This window comes from Quercus lobata, chromosome 10 (assembly GCF_001633185.2).
Source record: "Quercus lobata isolate SW786 chromosome 10, ValleyOak3.0 Primary Assembly, whole genome shotgun sequence".
Lineage (NCBI taxonomy): Eukaryota > Viridiplantae > Streptophyta > Magnoliopsida > Fagales > Fagaceae > Quercus > Quercus lobata.
In genome coordinates, this window is record NC_044913.1 from 26,207,584 (window position 1) to 26,224,028 (window position 16,445).

The following is a 16,445-nucleotide window of genomic DNA, read 5'->3' on the forward strand; positions in this document are numbered from 1 at the left end:
TTTGTTGTTTTCTTGTACTAGGAAATACTAAACTAAGTACTTATATAAGGAAAAGATAATGGGTCACCTTGTTGTTGTCTTATATTCAGACTTCATTCATTCTCATTAAAAAAAAGTACACGATTTTTGTCATAATTTTCCATTTGGTTAAATGTGATTAGTACAAACAAAAATGGTAAATTCCTATAAAAATTGGAGTAAGGCTATATAAACAAAGTATTTTACAATATTTTTACAAATAACTAATGTAAGTTTAATATTTTTTAAATAATTACTGATAAGTATAAATATGATGTTAGTGGTAAACTCATATTAAAATTAATAAAAATTTATCACATCAATAATTTATAAAAATATAATAAAATAGTTCGCATCTATAACGTTACTTTAAAAATTATAAACAACCTATCACAATTTGACTCAAGGCAGTTGGCGTAACAATTTATGAATTTCTTTGCGTTATATATATAAAAGACTCTTTCCTTTGTGATGAGGTTGCATGTGTTGACAGTGCACGGAATTCTGGTCTCCAATGTACCTGACTCATTCCTTGTGGCAAAGTTAAGGGGAATTTGGGTAACTAATTTAGTTTTCCCAACTATCTAGTTAGTAGTTAAGGTTTCAAAACTATATTTTTTACTAGCATCTTGAGTCTAAAAAGCTCGATTTAAGGCCTATAAATCGAGTTTTTGGGACTCGATTTTCATAGATTGATCATGTCTGATGTGGTATTTTTTCCACGTGGCATCTACTTGGAAATCAAGTCTCTAAGACTCGATTTCTAACCCAAAAATATTTTAAAAAATTTTAAGTCTCATGTACAAGCCGAAATACCCAAAAACAAATTTAAGAAATCCCAAACACATCAATCCCAATCTTAAAGACTCAAATCACAGGGAGAGAAAGAGCTGGGTCGCGCGCGGCCTGGGCCTCGCGCTGCCTGGGTCTGCCTGGGTCGCGCACGATGGTCTAAAGCTGATTCTTTCTGTTTCTGGTTTTTTCTTTTTTTCTTCTCTAGGTTCTTCTCTAGGTTTTTCTCTGGGTTCCTCTCTAATTTGTTCTTATTTATAAGGCTTATAAATCAAGTCTTAGAGACTCGATTTTCATGTAGTCGCCACGTGAAAAAATATGCCACATCAGAAGTAATTAGAGTATAGAAATTGAGTTTTTGATGCTCGATTTATAGGCCAAAATCGAGTTTAATAGACTCGAGATGCTAATAAATAATATAGTTTGAGAACCAGAACTACTAACTAAATGATTGGAAAATTATGGTTAATTACTCATTTCGTCCCAAAGTTAACAAATGCTACTTTCCAACAAGTTGAGGGAAATTTTTGAAGTAATAAAAATGGACGTTGTTGATTCGTTGTGTTTGGTTTAAAATATTAGAAGAATTACAACAAAGAATGTACTGTTTGTTGTCCTTTATTATTTTTTTGCTGAATATTTGTTGTCCTTGATTATTTTATTATTATAATTTTTTTTTTTTTTTTGCAAGTTTGTTGTCCTTGATTATGAGTCTATGACCTTAACAGAGCTCCATATGGAAAAAGTTCATAAAGTCCTAAAGGTCAGCTACTCCATTTGGACCAAATACTGTTCTTGTTCTTCTGGTAGGAAAAGAATCTATCATATACATTATACAGTACGTACACGCGGTTTCTAATTTTATTTTTTGATGAAACACGCGGTTTCTATATATTGAAATAAGTATTCAACTATTAATCATTAAAAAAGTAATAATAAGGTTTTCAAAAAAAAAACTATTATTGATAATATTGTTATTTATATTTTATAGTACTCATGATAACCATCCTTTACTAAAAAGAAATAATATATAGCTTAAGGAATAGTTATCGAAATTTTGGGTACTGTGGTCTATTCTTTATTATAAAGAAAGCGGTTTGGTATTAGTTTTTACTATTAGTTTTTATATACACTTTTTTAAAACTTCACTTTTTCTATTTTTTTCACTTTTTTTTTTTTTTTTAAGGTACAAATATCCTTTACCACAATTTTAGCCAAAATTTTTTAATAAAAAGTTAAATAAATTGTTCTCAAACATAAACTACATCTAGGTACACATTGCTAGCACTTGTTACTTGCCAACAGGGGTGGAGCCACGTTCCCCCTTGGGAGCCGTGGCCCCTGCAAAAAAAAAAAAAAAAAAAAAAAAAAAGTCCACCAGCATATATACAAATTTTAATTGGGCCCCCCAATGATGTAATCCGGCCCCCCCTTCCATTTCTGTTCAATACTTCAATTCACTCCCAGACTCTAGTTTCAAGTGTAGGCCTTTTTATCCTCTAATAAAACAAAACATGGCCCACAGCCCACTTATATTTAAATACCCAAAACACTACCCAACAAAACAACACTTTATCACCTATTATCCAACTCAAAATCAGAAGATTCAGAACCCTTTCTTTTGTTTCTCTTTTTACTCTCTTCTTGTCTACTATGTATACACGCCACCGCCCACTCCACTGGTTCCAGCAGCCCCCAAACAAAACAAAACCCTTAGCTCAGCTCAGCCCAGCCCTCCTCTCAAACTCAGTCCTCACGATCCCAAAAAAAAAAAAAAAAAAAAAATGTCTACTATGTATACACGCCACCGCCCACTCCACTGGTTCCAGCAGCCCCCAAACAAAACAAAACCCTTAGCTCAGCTCAGCCCAGCCCTCCTCTCAAACTCAGTCCTCACGATCCCAAAAAAAAAAAAAAAAAAAAAAAAAGACTAACCATTATTTTCTTTCTTCTTGCTTTCTTAAAATAAATCATTCAGAACAGGGGCGTAGCCAGAGGGTGAGTTTTCAGTTTTCGCTTCATCTCTTTTTAGTGTTTTTTTTTTTTTTTTTCCTCAACTATCTACACTTAAATATTCTCATGCTCTTTAATTTTTCATAGATTTTTAGAGAAATATATGGTTAAAGGCATGGGCATAGGGAGGTTGTTTGTGATGAGTCTTGAAGGGAAGATAAAGTTTGCACTTTGTGAAGATAAAGTTTCTAAGGTAAAAAATTTTTGATTTATTACCTATTTTTGATTAGTTAGATATCATGTGGCAGTGGGTATTTATAAATTTTTTGTTTTATGTTTTGTACTAGTGTGTTTAATTTTTGCTTTTGTTTGAGGGGTTATTCTTAATTTAAAAAAAAAATTAAAATACAGGAAAATTTGAATAATAGGAATGATGATGGGTTGACTGTTTAAATTATAGTGGATTTTTTTTTTTTCTTGAGTATGAATAACATCCATATAATTAAGTAAAAATTTCTAATTAAGATTTTATTTTTCAAGTTATTTTCAAGTTAATTTTTGAGTCATATTCTTAATTCTAAAAGAATTATGAGCAAACGAAAAACAATTGATGCATTCTTAAAGAAAAAAGATGTTAGCAATTCAAAATTTAAGACACCTGTGGCTGTAGAAACAAATGTGGTTGTAGAAATAAATGTTGATACTTCAATGCCTAATGAACACCCTTCCAAATGTTCAAGAATTCAATCTGAATAGATAGATCGTGATCTAGGATCACGTAAACAAATATGTGAATTTCCTATCAACAAACAAGATGAAATCCAATAAGCTTATCTCAAAGAAAGTCCATATCAACCTAAATATATAGACTGTCCATACAACGATGATAATCATCGTCGTCGAAAATCGGCCCCCCCATGTAAAAAATCCTGACTCCGCCCCTGCTTGCCAAATTACAACAAACACTAAAATACTAGGAGTCACATGGAATTTATCTAAAGCCAAGCTAAGGTAACAAGAAGCAAAGGCCCTAAAGCTAGTCGAAGTGAGTGGACAAACCCAGCATAATTTCTAGTGTATGGGAAGCTTAGCTCTAAGGTTCGTTATATGAAAGTTTAAGAAAACTGATGATGAATTGATCGTCAGTTGATTATGATCGTCCAGATGGAAGTCGTTCCTTGCCAAATCAATCTTCTGCAATCCGTGGACGAACGAAAGGAAGTAATTCGCCGGCGTTGTGCCTGCAAAAAGGTCTCCGATGCCAAAGTCAGAAAGATTGACAAAGGAGAGCAATGAGAGTAGTATACTAGAGTGTTTTCTTACCTCACCCCTTTTGGGGTTCAGTCTTTATATATGTGTGCTCGCAGGCCATTTCTTCTAGCCGTTGGTGGAGTCTTGATGAAGGCTTTAATCTAGCCTTGTAACGTCCTTCCTGGGTGTTAATGATAAGCTGTCATTTCCAACAGTCTGAAGGTTGATTAATGTCTCGTAATCGTTCCGCGAGGAGTGGGAACGAGTGTTCAGGTCTTTGAGCGACGACCTTCTCTCTCTGGACGATTTTAGTAAGGTCGTCCCTATCTTGCATTGTATGGACGATTACCATTTTGGTCGGGCGTATCAGCTGCCCCCCTATTCCATGGTCGTCCACTTCTCGGACGATTATAGGAATATGAAAAGATTGTTATTATCATTATTTTTGATTTATTTATTTTTCAGTAATGGTGCTTGGAGTTCTGCTCCGCATTGATTGCGTAGTGGCGGCTGTGGCTCCTCTCAGTGCCACGTGTTTGATTTCTACTGGTGGGAGTGCCTCGTTTCCGGTGAGTGCCTTTTCAGTTTTCCCGCACTTTCCAAGGCAAAAACCTTTGATTTCTTTTGGCTTTTCCTTTTTCCATTTCCCCATTCTCTGTGCAGTTGATCTCTCCTACGCATATTTTGCTCCTCACCTCCTCAGTTTTCTCCCTAACTTCCAGGTACGCCCACCCCCATTTACGCTTTTCTTTCCTTTTTGGTTTTTCCTTGCATTTGTGTCACTTAAGTTCCTTTCTCTTTCTGTACTGGTTTCTCTTCTTACTGAGTGGTGGTGTTAGTTTTCCCTTTTTTCCTTTAATGGTGGACACTTTCGAAGTTAGGCGTAACTTTCCTTCCGTAGCTTTTCTCCTTGCCCGCCTAGGTTCCTTGGTAGAGCTTTCCGGTGACCTATTGGGTGTGCCTTCCCTCGCCGGTTCGTACCCAGTAGTTGAGGAATTTGTTAATAGGGGTACCGGGTTAGGTTCGGCGTTGGGTGTTTTATACCCTCTTTTGTTGGAGTCTCAAGCTTGGTTTCGGTCTATTAGAGGGCACCTAAGAGAGGAAAATATGGGTTTAGAAGAAGGGTTAGGTGATTTAGAAAGGGGTTCGTCCTCAAACGTGGTTGAGGAAGAAGCCGGGATCGGTGCTACGACCACCACTCCTTCCCGTGCTCCCTCGTCCTCCCATTCCCCTGCTCCAGCGACGGCCCGTCGATTTCATGCCCTGAAGGAAAATTGCTCCTTGAAAGTTGAGGTTTTTAGTAAATTTAAGGACAGATTCCAATTTCCAGAGGGAACTAAGGCTCGTCTACCCAGGAAGGGCGAAAAGGCTTGTGCCTTTGCCCACGGAGAAGTTTGCTTTTACGAGGCTGCTTTTTCGTGTGGCCTCCGATTTCCCGTCCATCCGTTCATAATGGAGCTTCTTGACCATTTTAACCTTGCACCGGGGCAACTTATGCCTAACTCCTGGAGAATAGTGATTAGTTGTATGGTAATCTGGACGACCATTGTTGACGGGGATATGATCTCAGTTAATGAGTCTGTCCACTTGTATCGTCTAAAAGAGTCCAGAGAATTTGGGTACTATGAGTTCGTACCCTAGAGTAGGAAGGCTCGTCTGGTAGCTGACCTTCCGTCGTCCTTTCGCTACTGGAAATCAAGATACTTCTTTGTATCTGGGGACGGTTGGGAAACGTTGCCTGATGATCTGTGGGGGAACGTACCTAGGTTGCTGCGACGATGGGAGACCCCTTTGATTGGTGCGTGTACCCCAATGTTGTTGGCCCTTTTTTTTTCTTTTTCTTTTTTTCTTTTTTTCTTTTTTTTTTTTTAATGTCGTCCTTTGCAGTGAAAGACCGTCCAGAGCTAGAGGCCAAGTTTGCAGAGCGAGTGCAGGCTGCAATCAAGTACGCAAGGACGATAGAGGATTTTGGTGAGCTGATTGATCCGCGTACCTTAGCTCGTCACTGTCTGGGACCAGAACCTTCCCTCTACGTACTCAGTACCCTCGACCGTGAAGAGAGAAAACGTAAGTTGTACTTCACGCCTTTTCTTCGTGTTTATCTGCATTCTTTTTAGTCGTCCTTACATCTCTTTTATTCGTCCTTGATCTCTTTTGTGTAGAAATGACGTCGAAATTTAACAAAGAGATGTATGACAAAATTAAGGGCAAAAAGAATGAGCCCCTTTCCAGCATAGGCCAGAAGAGGCTGTGAATCACAGATAGGGAGAAGGAGAAAGAGGTGGTGGAAAGAGGGTCATCCACACCTACCCTTGATCTGGAAGAGGGTCTGGCTGCATCTCCTGGTATTTCAATTGAGGAGGTGGCTCGTCCTTCGAAGAAGCAGAAGGCTACTAATAAGGGGAAAGGGAAGGTTGGTGCCAGTGTTTGGTCGGACGCTGGGACAGCCATGGACCGTGCCACCGAGCTTTTTACCCCTAGTGAGATGAGGGAAGTCACGAGCATTCCTTCTCACAAGATGGTGAGCCGCCACGTTCATAAGCTTGTGCAGGTGAATCATCATACATCTTGTTCCTTTCCTCGTTTTTATCTGCTTGATCATTTTTGTTGTTTTTGATTGAACTAATTTTTATTAACTTTGTACTCGTTCATAGGTGTTGGGGGAGACCATGCACATCACTACTCAGTATTTAGCGAATGAAGAGAAGGCCGTCGTGGCCAACTCGAAGGTAGAAGCTCTGGAGGCTGAGGCCTCTGGTTTGCGGAAGGATTTGGTCACGACCATGGATTCTCTCAACGTTTCCAAGGAGTAGGTTCGTGTACTGACAGAGCAGCTGGACGTTGAGAGACAATCTGTGAAGCAGAAGGACGAACTACTAGCGGCGGCCGCTCAGAAGATGAAGGTTGTAGTAGCCAAGGCCGTTACTGCTTTCCAAACCACTGAAGAATATAACACCATTCTTTTCTAGTGGTACTTCAAAGGGTTCGAGCTGCTGCGAAGGTATTTGGTCAAGCATGGTCCTAGCGTGAGCCTTGACGATTTAGACTTTGAGGCTGTCGATAAGGAGATTGAGGAGGACGAGGCGGCTCAAGCAGGGGCGTCTACCGGTGTTGAACCACCTCAGGCCACCCAGGACGATGATATTGCCCCTTCAGCTTAATTTTGCCTTTAAGAAAATTTCTTTTCCTTTTTTTTTTTATGCACTAAGTCAAGAACAGCTATTGTTTGGATGCCCCTCCTGTTTTTGGGGCCCCCCATTTTTGCTTCTAGAATAACTTAACTCTATGTTTGATTTTATAACTGTCTGTGTTTGTTTTTGCTTTTCATGATTGCATGAGTTGTGTGAGGATTTTTGTACCTTCCTGGGGGTTTTGGAAATGTTTCCCATAATCTGACTTTTTGGTTGTCCTGTATGGACGAGATTATGTTGATCAACTTGAAGGGTTTAATCCTCTTGCTCTTCTGTACAGACGAAATCATGTTGTGTGATGCACATGGACATCAAGGAAATTTAGCTTTTGAGACGACGTGCATCCCCTTAAGGAACTTTTGTCGTCGTTATGCTTTTTTAGAAATGATGTAATTCATTTAAAGAATTTTGTCGTCATTAATCTTTTTCAGAGACGACGTAATTTTGTTAACGATTTTTATTGTCATTAAGCTTTTTAGGGACGATGTACATCCATTTAAGGAATTTTACCGTCATTAAGCTTTTTAGGGACGATGTACATCCATTTAAGGAATTTTATCATCATTAAGCTTTTTAGGGACGATGTACATCCATTTAAGGAATTTTACCGTCATTAAGCTTTTTAGGGACGATGTACATCCATTCAAGGAATTTTATCGTCATTAAACTTTTTAGGGACGATGTACATCCATTCAAGGAATTTTATCATCGTCAAGCCTTTAAGGGGACAATCGTTTGTGCTTATCTTTGAAAACAGTGGCGCATGATTTGCTCAATAACACTTAAGGGATGCTGGACAATACTTATAATTCGAACAATTGCTTACATAAGATAGAAGTATCAAATTGGTTTTACAATGAAGTTTATGGTTCCTTTTCGTAATACCTCTTTAGATGTTCGACGTTCCACGGACGAGGTAGTCTTTTTCCTTCTGAATCCTCCAGGTGGTAGCTGCCCTGACGCAAATAATGGACAACTCTGTAGGGTCCTTCCCAGGACGGTCCCAATTTGCAATGTGCTGGATCCTTTGTCGCAGGGGTGACTTTTCTAAGGACGAGGTCACCAATGTTGAATCTTCTTAGCTTCACTCTTTGATTATAGTATTCTGCTATCTTCTGTTGGTACTTTGCCATTCTTTCTACTGCCTGATCTCTAATCTCGTCCAGGTTGTCTAAGTTTTCCTTCAATTGGTTCTCATTGGTTTGTTCGTCGAAAAATTCCCTCCTTAAGCTTGTGAGACCAACTTCGACTGATATAACTGCCTCTGTGCCATATATCAGACTGAACGATGTTTCTCCAGTTGGTGTCCGCGCTGTCGTCCTATATGCCCACAAGGCACTTGGCAGTTCTTCAGGCCACATTCCTTTTGCCCCCACCAACCGAGACTTGATGATCTTGAGCAGGGTCCGGTTGGTTACTTCTGTCTGTCCATTGGCCTGGGGATGACCTGGTGATGAGTACTTATTTTTGATGCCCAAGCTCGAGCAAAATGACCTGAAGTTTTAGCTGTCAAATTGACGACCATTGTCTGATATGATCGTCCTTGGTATACCGAACCTGCAAACAATATTTTTCCAAACAAAATTTTGTACCTTTGCTTCGGTGATGTTGCCAGAGCTTCTGCCTCCATCCATTTTGTGAAGTAGTCGATGGCGACGAGCAGAAACTTCACCTGTCTCTTTCCCTGAGGTAAGGGACCCATGATGTCGATCCCCCACTGTGCGAATGGCCAGGGAGATGATATTGTGGTCATTTTCTCCCTGGGGATTCTTTGAACATTCCCATATCTTTGGCAACTGTCACACGTCCTCACGAAATCAGCTACGTCTCGTTGCATTGTTGGCCAAAAGTAGCCAGCTCTCATGATATTTCTAGCGAGGGACTTTGCCCCCGTGTGATCTCCGCAGATTCCACCATGCACTTCTTCAAGGATGTACCTGACTTCCTCCTTTTCAACACATCTCAAATACGGTTGGGAGTAGCCTCTTTTGTAGAGTTCGTCATTAAGTATCGTAAATCTGGCTGCTCGTCTCCTTACCTTTTTAGCTTCCTTTGGATCATCCGGTAGTCGTCCTTCTTGAAGGAATGTGACTATCGGGCTTGTCCATCCATGATCTGTGTGAACGGAGGAAATCTGAAGTTCCAGTATGCTCGGATGGTTTTGTTCTTCCGTCTTCCAATCGAACCTCTTACCTCCGCTGTCCATTGAGGCATTTCGGGCCACCTCATCAGCTTCTGTGTTCTGATTCCTGGGGATCTGGACGAACTCTATGTAATTGAAGGAGCTGATCAATTGGTTCGTCAGCTTGAGGTATTTCTGCATCCTTGCCTCCTTTGCCTCGTACTCCCCCCTTACTTGTCCAATGACGAGTTGGGAATCGCTCCGGAGTACAACATTCTCAGCTCCTAGTGCCCGAGCTACTCTCAATCCTGCCAGTAATGCCTCATATTCTGCTTCATTATTGGTCACAGGGAATTTAAGTTGGACTCCATACTTGATGACATTCTTTTCAGGAGAAGTGAGGACGATGCCAGCTCCGCCTCCGCGTTGAGTGGACGATTCGTCAGTATTAACCGTCCAGATGTTCTCTACGTTTTCAGGGACGGTGAACTCCGCTATAAAATCGGCCAGTGCTTGTGCTTTTATCGCCACCCTCGGACGGTATTTTATGTCGAACTGGCTGAGCTCGATTGCCCACTGCACCATTCTTCCTGCTGCTTCAGGCTTGTTCATTGCTTTTTTTATGGGCTGATCCATCATCACGACGATGGGATTGGCTTGAAAATATGGACGAAGTTTCCTCGAAGCCATAATCAGGGCGAAGGTAATCTTCTCTATACGCGGGTACCGTGCCTCGGCACCCTGGAAGGCCTGGCTAACGTAATACACAGGAAGTTGCAAACCACCATTTTCTCTAATCAATGCCGCACTGACAGCCGTGATTGAGACGGCTAAGTACAGGAATAGATCTTCACCTTCTTTGGACGGGCTCAAGAGGGGCAGGTTGCTAAGATAACTTTTTAGCTCTTGGAACGCCGCTTCGCATTCCTTCGTCCATGAAAACGCCTTCTTCAAAGTCTTGAAGAATGGAAGGCATTTGTCCGTCGCCTTTGAGACGAACCTATTGAGGGCCGCAATTCTCCCTGTTAGGGACTGCACTTCTTTGACCGTCCTGGGTGAAGACATTTCCAGGATGGCCCTGACCTTTTCGGGATTTGCTTCAATCCCTCTCTGCGACACTACAAACCCGAGAAACTTTCCTGAGGAAACCCCAAAGGCACATTTGGACGGATTTAGTTTCATGCTATACTGTCTGAGAGTGTTGAACGTCTCTCTGAGATCGTCCAGATGGTTTTCTTCTTCCTTGCTCTTGACGAGCATATCGTCAACATGAACCTCCACATTTCTCCCAATTTGCTTCTCGAACATCTGGTTTACCAATCTTTGATAGGTGGCCCCTGCATTTTTGAGCCCAAAAGGCATGACTTGATAGCGGTAAAGTCCCTGGCTGGTGATAAAAACGGTCTTTTCTTGGTCTTCTTCAGCCATTTGTATCTGGTTATATCCTGAAAACGCATCCATAAACGTGAGGAGTTTGTGTCCTGCTGTGGAGTCTACTAGCTGGTCGATTCTGGGCAGCGGGAAGCTATCTTTTGGGCATGCTTGGTTCAGGTCTGTGAAGTCGACACACATTCTCCACTTCCCATTTGATTTTTTGACCATGACTACGTTGGCCAACCATTCTGGGTAGTGGACTTCTCGGATAAATTTTGCTGCAAGCAACTTATTTACCTCGTCCATCACTGCCTTATTTCGCTCGGGAGCAAAGACTCTCCTTTTTTGCTGGACAGGTTTCTTTCCCGGATCAACATTCAGATGATGCTAGATGAGGCTTGCTGGGATTCCTGGCATATCCTTATGGCTCCAGGCGAAAATATCGAGGTTGCTTTTCAAAAAGCTGACGATTTCGCCTTTCGTCTTTTAGCTCATGCTCGTCCCTATTTGGGTCATCCTTGGAGGATTCCCTTCAGCCAGATCTACCGTTTCAAGTTTCTCCATAATCTCTGGCGTCTTCTCCTCAATTGTCCACGTATGGTTTTCTTTTAAGGCCAGGACGACATGGTAGCATTCCCTGGCCAGTACTTGATCTCCCTTAATCTCCCCGATTCCATGTTCTGTTGGGAACTTCACCTTTAAGCAGTAGGTGGAGATAGCAGCCTTCCAGCGATTAAGCATTGGTCTGCCAATGATCACATTGTAGGACGAGGGTGAGTCTACTATTAGAAAATTGTGCTGGTTGGTTACCTGAAGGGGGTATGACCCGGCCGTTACTGTTAACGTCGTGATTCCTCTGGGGTATACTCTGTCTCCGCTGAAACTGACGAGGGGAGACTCAAAAGGACGGAGCCTTTTTGGGTCCAGCTTTAGTTGTTGGAAAGCAGGAAGATAGATTATGTCTGCTGAACTTCCACTGTCGACCAGGACTCTACGCGTGTTGAACCCCTCGATCATGATCATAATGACGAGTGGGTCATCATGGGGCTGCTTCACACTTCTGGCATCTTCCTCAGAGAAATGCAAGTCCTCACTGGTGCGTCTTTGCTTTGACGGTGGTACATTGTGGACGCTGTTTACCTGTCTTTGGTATGACTTCCTGAGAGACTTGAATGATCCTCCGGCGGTTGGTCCCCCGGCGATGGTCTTTATTTCCCCTAGTGCGTTCTGTGGACGAGGTTGGGGGCAATCTTCGTCTCTTCGTGCATTCATTGGCTGGCTTTTCTGTCCGTACCTGCCGAAATCCCCCCTTTTTACATACTGTTGTAGCTTCCCATTACGAATGAGCTCTTCAATCTGCTCTTTTAGGTCCCTGCAGTCTTCCGTGTAATGCCCATGATCTTTATGGAAACGACAGTATTTCCTCTTGTCGCGCAATCCAGATGCTGAATGGAGTGGTTTTGGCCACTTTAGGGATGGTTCGTCCCTTATTTCTGTTAGAATTTGATCTACTGGCATCACCAGCGGGGTGAACTTTGATGGACGAGGGTTTTTGTCGTCTCTCCTTCGATTTCCATCGTCATTCCGTCTGTCAGCCCGTTCCCGTTTTAGCCCTTTTTTTATCGTCCTCCTTTTCTTTCTTCTTTTCCCTACTCTTATCTGCTCCATCAATAGCTGCCAGGGCTTCCTCCGCGTTCATGTACTTCTGAGTTTTTATCAGTGCCTCGGCCATCGTCTTAGGGGGGTTCTTTGCCAAGGATGCCACAAAATCCCTGGACTTCAAACCTGCTTTGAAGGTCGTGAGATGTACCTTGTCATCTGTCTCGTCTATTTCCAACATTCCTCGGGTGAAGCGTGTCACGTAGGACCTTAGTGGTTCCTTCTCTCCTTGTTTGATGGTAAGCAAGTGGTCGGCAGTTCTCTTTGGTCGCTGTCCCCTTACAAAGTGACGGACAAAGGAGTTGCTCAACTGCTCGAAATTGTCAATGGACGATGTTGGTAACTTGTTGAACCATTCCCTGGCTGCTCCTTTGAGGGTCGTAGGGAATGAGCGACAGAAGATCTCGTCAGGCGGCTGTTGGAGGCCTAGGGTCGTCCTGAAGGTATTCAGGTGATCCAAGGGGTCTTTCAGCCCGTCGAAAGGTTCCAGCTGGGGTAGACAAAACTTGGAGGGTACAGGGCACTCCTGGACGGCTATAGTAAAGGGCGAATCCGTCTTCCGGACGATTCTCTCCAAGCTTTGGTCCGTCTTTCCTTTTATGGCGTTTCTTAGTTCGTCCATCTCTTTCCTCATCTCTCTCAAAAGATCCGAGCTTGCTTTCTCCGGAGTGCTGGTTCGCCTTCTGTTGCTGTCTTCGTCGTCTCCCCTATCTGCACGATTGCTTTCCTGTAGTAGTCGTTGTTTCATCTCTTGGTTCTGTCTTGTGAGTTCTTCCACGGTTGCTGACAGCGACTGGATTTGCAGGGCCAGCGCAGCAGGATCTGGATTTGTACTGGATTCCATTTGGACTGGGGACAGATCACGTTTTGAATCGTCGTTCCCACAGACGGCGCCAAACTGATGATGAATTGATCGTTAGTTGATTATGATCGTCCAGATGGAAGCCGTTCCTCGCCAAATCAATCTTCTGCAATCCGTGGACGAACGAAAGGAAGTAATTCGCCGACGTTGTGCCTGCAAAAAGGTCTCCGATGCCAAAGTCAGAAAGATTGACAAAGGAGAGCAATGGGAGTAGTATGCTAGAGTGTTTTCTTATCTCAGCCCTTTTGGGGTTCAGTCTTTATATATGTGTGCTCGCAGGCCATTTCTTCTAGCCGTTGGTGGAGTCTTGATGAAGGCTTTAATCTAGCCTTGTAACGTCCTTGCTGGGTGTTAATGATGAGCTGCCATTTCCAACGGTCTGAAGGTTGATTAATGTCTCGTAACCGTTCCGCGAGGAGTGGGAACGAGTGTTCAGGTCTTTGAGCGACGACCTTCTCTCTCTGGACGATTTTAGTAAGGTCGTCCCTATCTTGCATTGTATGGACGATTACCATTTTGGTCGGGCGTATCAAAAACTATTATTGATAATATTGTTATTTATAGTACTCATAACCATACTTAACCAAAAGACTAACAGCTTAAGGAATAGTGTCCCGACTTTGTCTAATCTCTTTTATGAAGAGAATCCAAGTTCATATTTACTTCCCCATTGTTGTTACCATCGAACTATCAACAAAAAAACTATTTTTGTTAGTTGAAATATATTAAGTTTTACAATTAAATTTAAACACATTATTACATTGAATTTAATTGTATAAAAATATTTAAACTTCATTAGTCAACACAACTATGTGTTTAATTTTTATTGAGAAATCAAATGTGTGTATCTAAGAAATTATATCTATTATATGAACAAAACCAATATTTTGTATAAAGACAAACTTCTTGTTGGCAAAAAATAAAAACAAAGATAAACTTCTTTTCAATTAAAAAGTTCACGAAGTTTATCGTTGTGGTTTGTGTTTTTATGTACTTTTTGTGTATCATGTCTTAAACAAAGTTCTCAGAAATTTCTTCATGGAGGAGAAATCATGACCCATTCAAAGAGAAATTAAGTGAATTCTTGGTAAAGGAAATAAATCCTTTGAACTTTGTGGAGATATAACTTATTAAAGAGGTTTCTTACTTTCTTAGATAAGATACTAGTCAAAAAGAACTTTGTGGAGTCACTGAAGAAATCATGTCCACATAAGTAAGCATGTCTTACTTATGTTTCTCTAAAAAAGATACTAGTAAATATTATTATTATCTTAATAAAAGCATAATTAAATAATATAAAAGTGACGTGTGACTTTCGCATTCCTTTAATCATCTTACACTCAATTTTTTTCCAGGGAAGGTAGAAGCGTAGACTCAATCCAATATTAGTCAAATTTATAAAAATAAAAATTTGGTAGAAGAAGAACCATCCTACTCTTTCTGATTCGTTGTTTTGATTTCTGTTTCTTTTATTTAATTCATATTCAGAGGATAATAAAATTTAAAAATAATAAATAAATAAATAAACTTGCACATAGTCCAACCAGTTGGTGAAGTTCTTGACTACATTGGACGTAGGTCACTCCGCGTGGGGTAACCCGGGTGGGTGGGTCAAGAGAGAGGTCTTGGGCCCTTCTGCCCATAGTTTATGGTGGGTTATGGTTTCGGATTCGGACTCATCATTTGAAGTGGGATTTCACTGTTTTAACCTTCGATAATACCTTCAACTATTTCCCTTATGAATAAATTTAAATTAGTAGCAAATTTTGGCCATAAAAAAAATTAAAAAAAAAAAAGATTTTCTTAAGTAGAAAAGGGAAATTTTATGGTAGATATAAATGTGGTTGTATTTTGTTAGATTTTAAGTTGGTAAATTTCATGATAATGTATAAATTCATTAGTCTATTATGACTCATTCAATGTTCAAAATTATTTCTCAAAAAAAGAAAAAATGTTCAAACTTAAAGTGTTTGTACAAATTTCAACTACCATTTGATTGTCTTCTGAAAGTGTTTGTACAAATTTCAACTACCATTTGATTGTCTTTCAATCGATCAAAATATCTAAATTTGATAGTTATTTGAACAAGGTTCAATCAATTGGAAGTGACTTTTGAACTGCCCTTCCATAGAGGCTTTATCAATCAAAAACCAAGTCAAACTTGTTTTAATTTCGTGATGTTGGCTGTTGTATACACTCCATTTCGCACCTATAATCTAACATTGAAAAAGGAAAACATGATCATTTTATATACCCAAAAATCCTTGTCAAATTTAGTCAATAACTCATTCATCACGTATTATGAAAATGATCTTGAGGTTTCAACAATCACAACAATATATTCGGTTTCCAAATCTAACGGTCAGATCGAAGGATATCGCAAAATCAAGTTTTAACAGTCTTATCCACACATTCATTTGGGTGAAACCTATCAAGTGTGATTAATTGAAATTAATTTTGATTGGTTGATAATTAAAATTAATTAAATGAATTTTTGAGATTGTTAAGTATTTTTCTTAAAGTGTGATTTGGTGCATGAGAATAAAAGATAAACATTAATCTTGGATAGATAATCAAATTTTTGAAATAATTATCTTAGTGAATGCAGTCTGTTTTGGGAAAAGGGCAGTGGAGTCATTTTCTAATGATCAAAGAGGAGTGCAGGGCTCTTCCGAGCCGATGTAGGATTAGCTCTACATGCTTTTTACCATTAAAACTTTACTTATAAAGCATTCTACAACCCTACATGTGTGCACACATAATCAAAGCATGCATACGCAAGCGAAGAACCTACGCACACTAAGAACCTACGCACACATGCTTAAGGCTCCTATAGGTTTTATTTTCACCAAAACATCTTCCAAGTTAAATATTTTTTATAGTTAAGCCCTAGACTAGTCGTGGACCTTTCTAGTGATATAATCATTGGGGAACAGGGGATAGAGTCATAAGGGGTACAAAATAAGGTATCTACAAGGGTCAAAACCATTATTTTCATATTTGAGCTTTAAAAAAAAAAATTATATATATATATATATATATATTACTTGTACATTCGTCTATGTTGGTACTGTATTTTGTCCGGCTTTAAATTTCAATAAAAATTTTGGCCTAAAAATGAAGGATTTCTTGGTTATAATAGTCAAATTCCATTTCTTATTGATTTTTATCAATTTTGATGTGGTTGACTAAATTTAATTGAGATTTAATTGAAATCTAACCA

At 40.2% G+C, this 16,445-nt stretch overlaps 1 protein-coding gene across 1 annotated transcript; it reads right to left on the reverse strand.

Moving 5' to 3' along the window:
* Positions 1-11,187: 11,187 nt before the first annotated feature.
* LOC115964570 lies at positions 11,188-12,219 on the reverse strand. The gene has a single exon (XM_031083854.1). The coding sequence runs from the start codon at positions 12,217-12,219 to the stop codon at positions 11,188-11,190; it is 1,032 nt and encodes a 343-aa protein (XP_030939714.1).
* Between the last annotated feature and the right edge of the window lie 4,226 nt (positions 12,220-16,445).

Coding starts and splice junctions, on each gene's coding strand:
- LOC115964570 (XM_031083854.1), bottom strand. CDS start 12,219: ATGCCAGTAGATCAAATTCTAACAGAAATAAGGGACGAACCATCCCTA.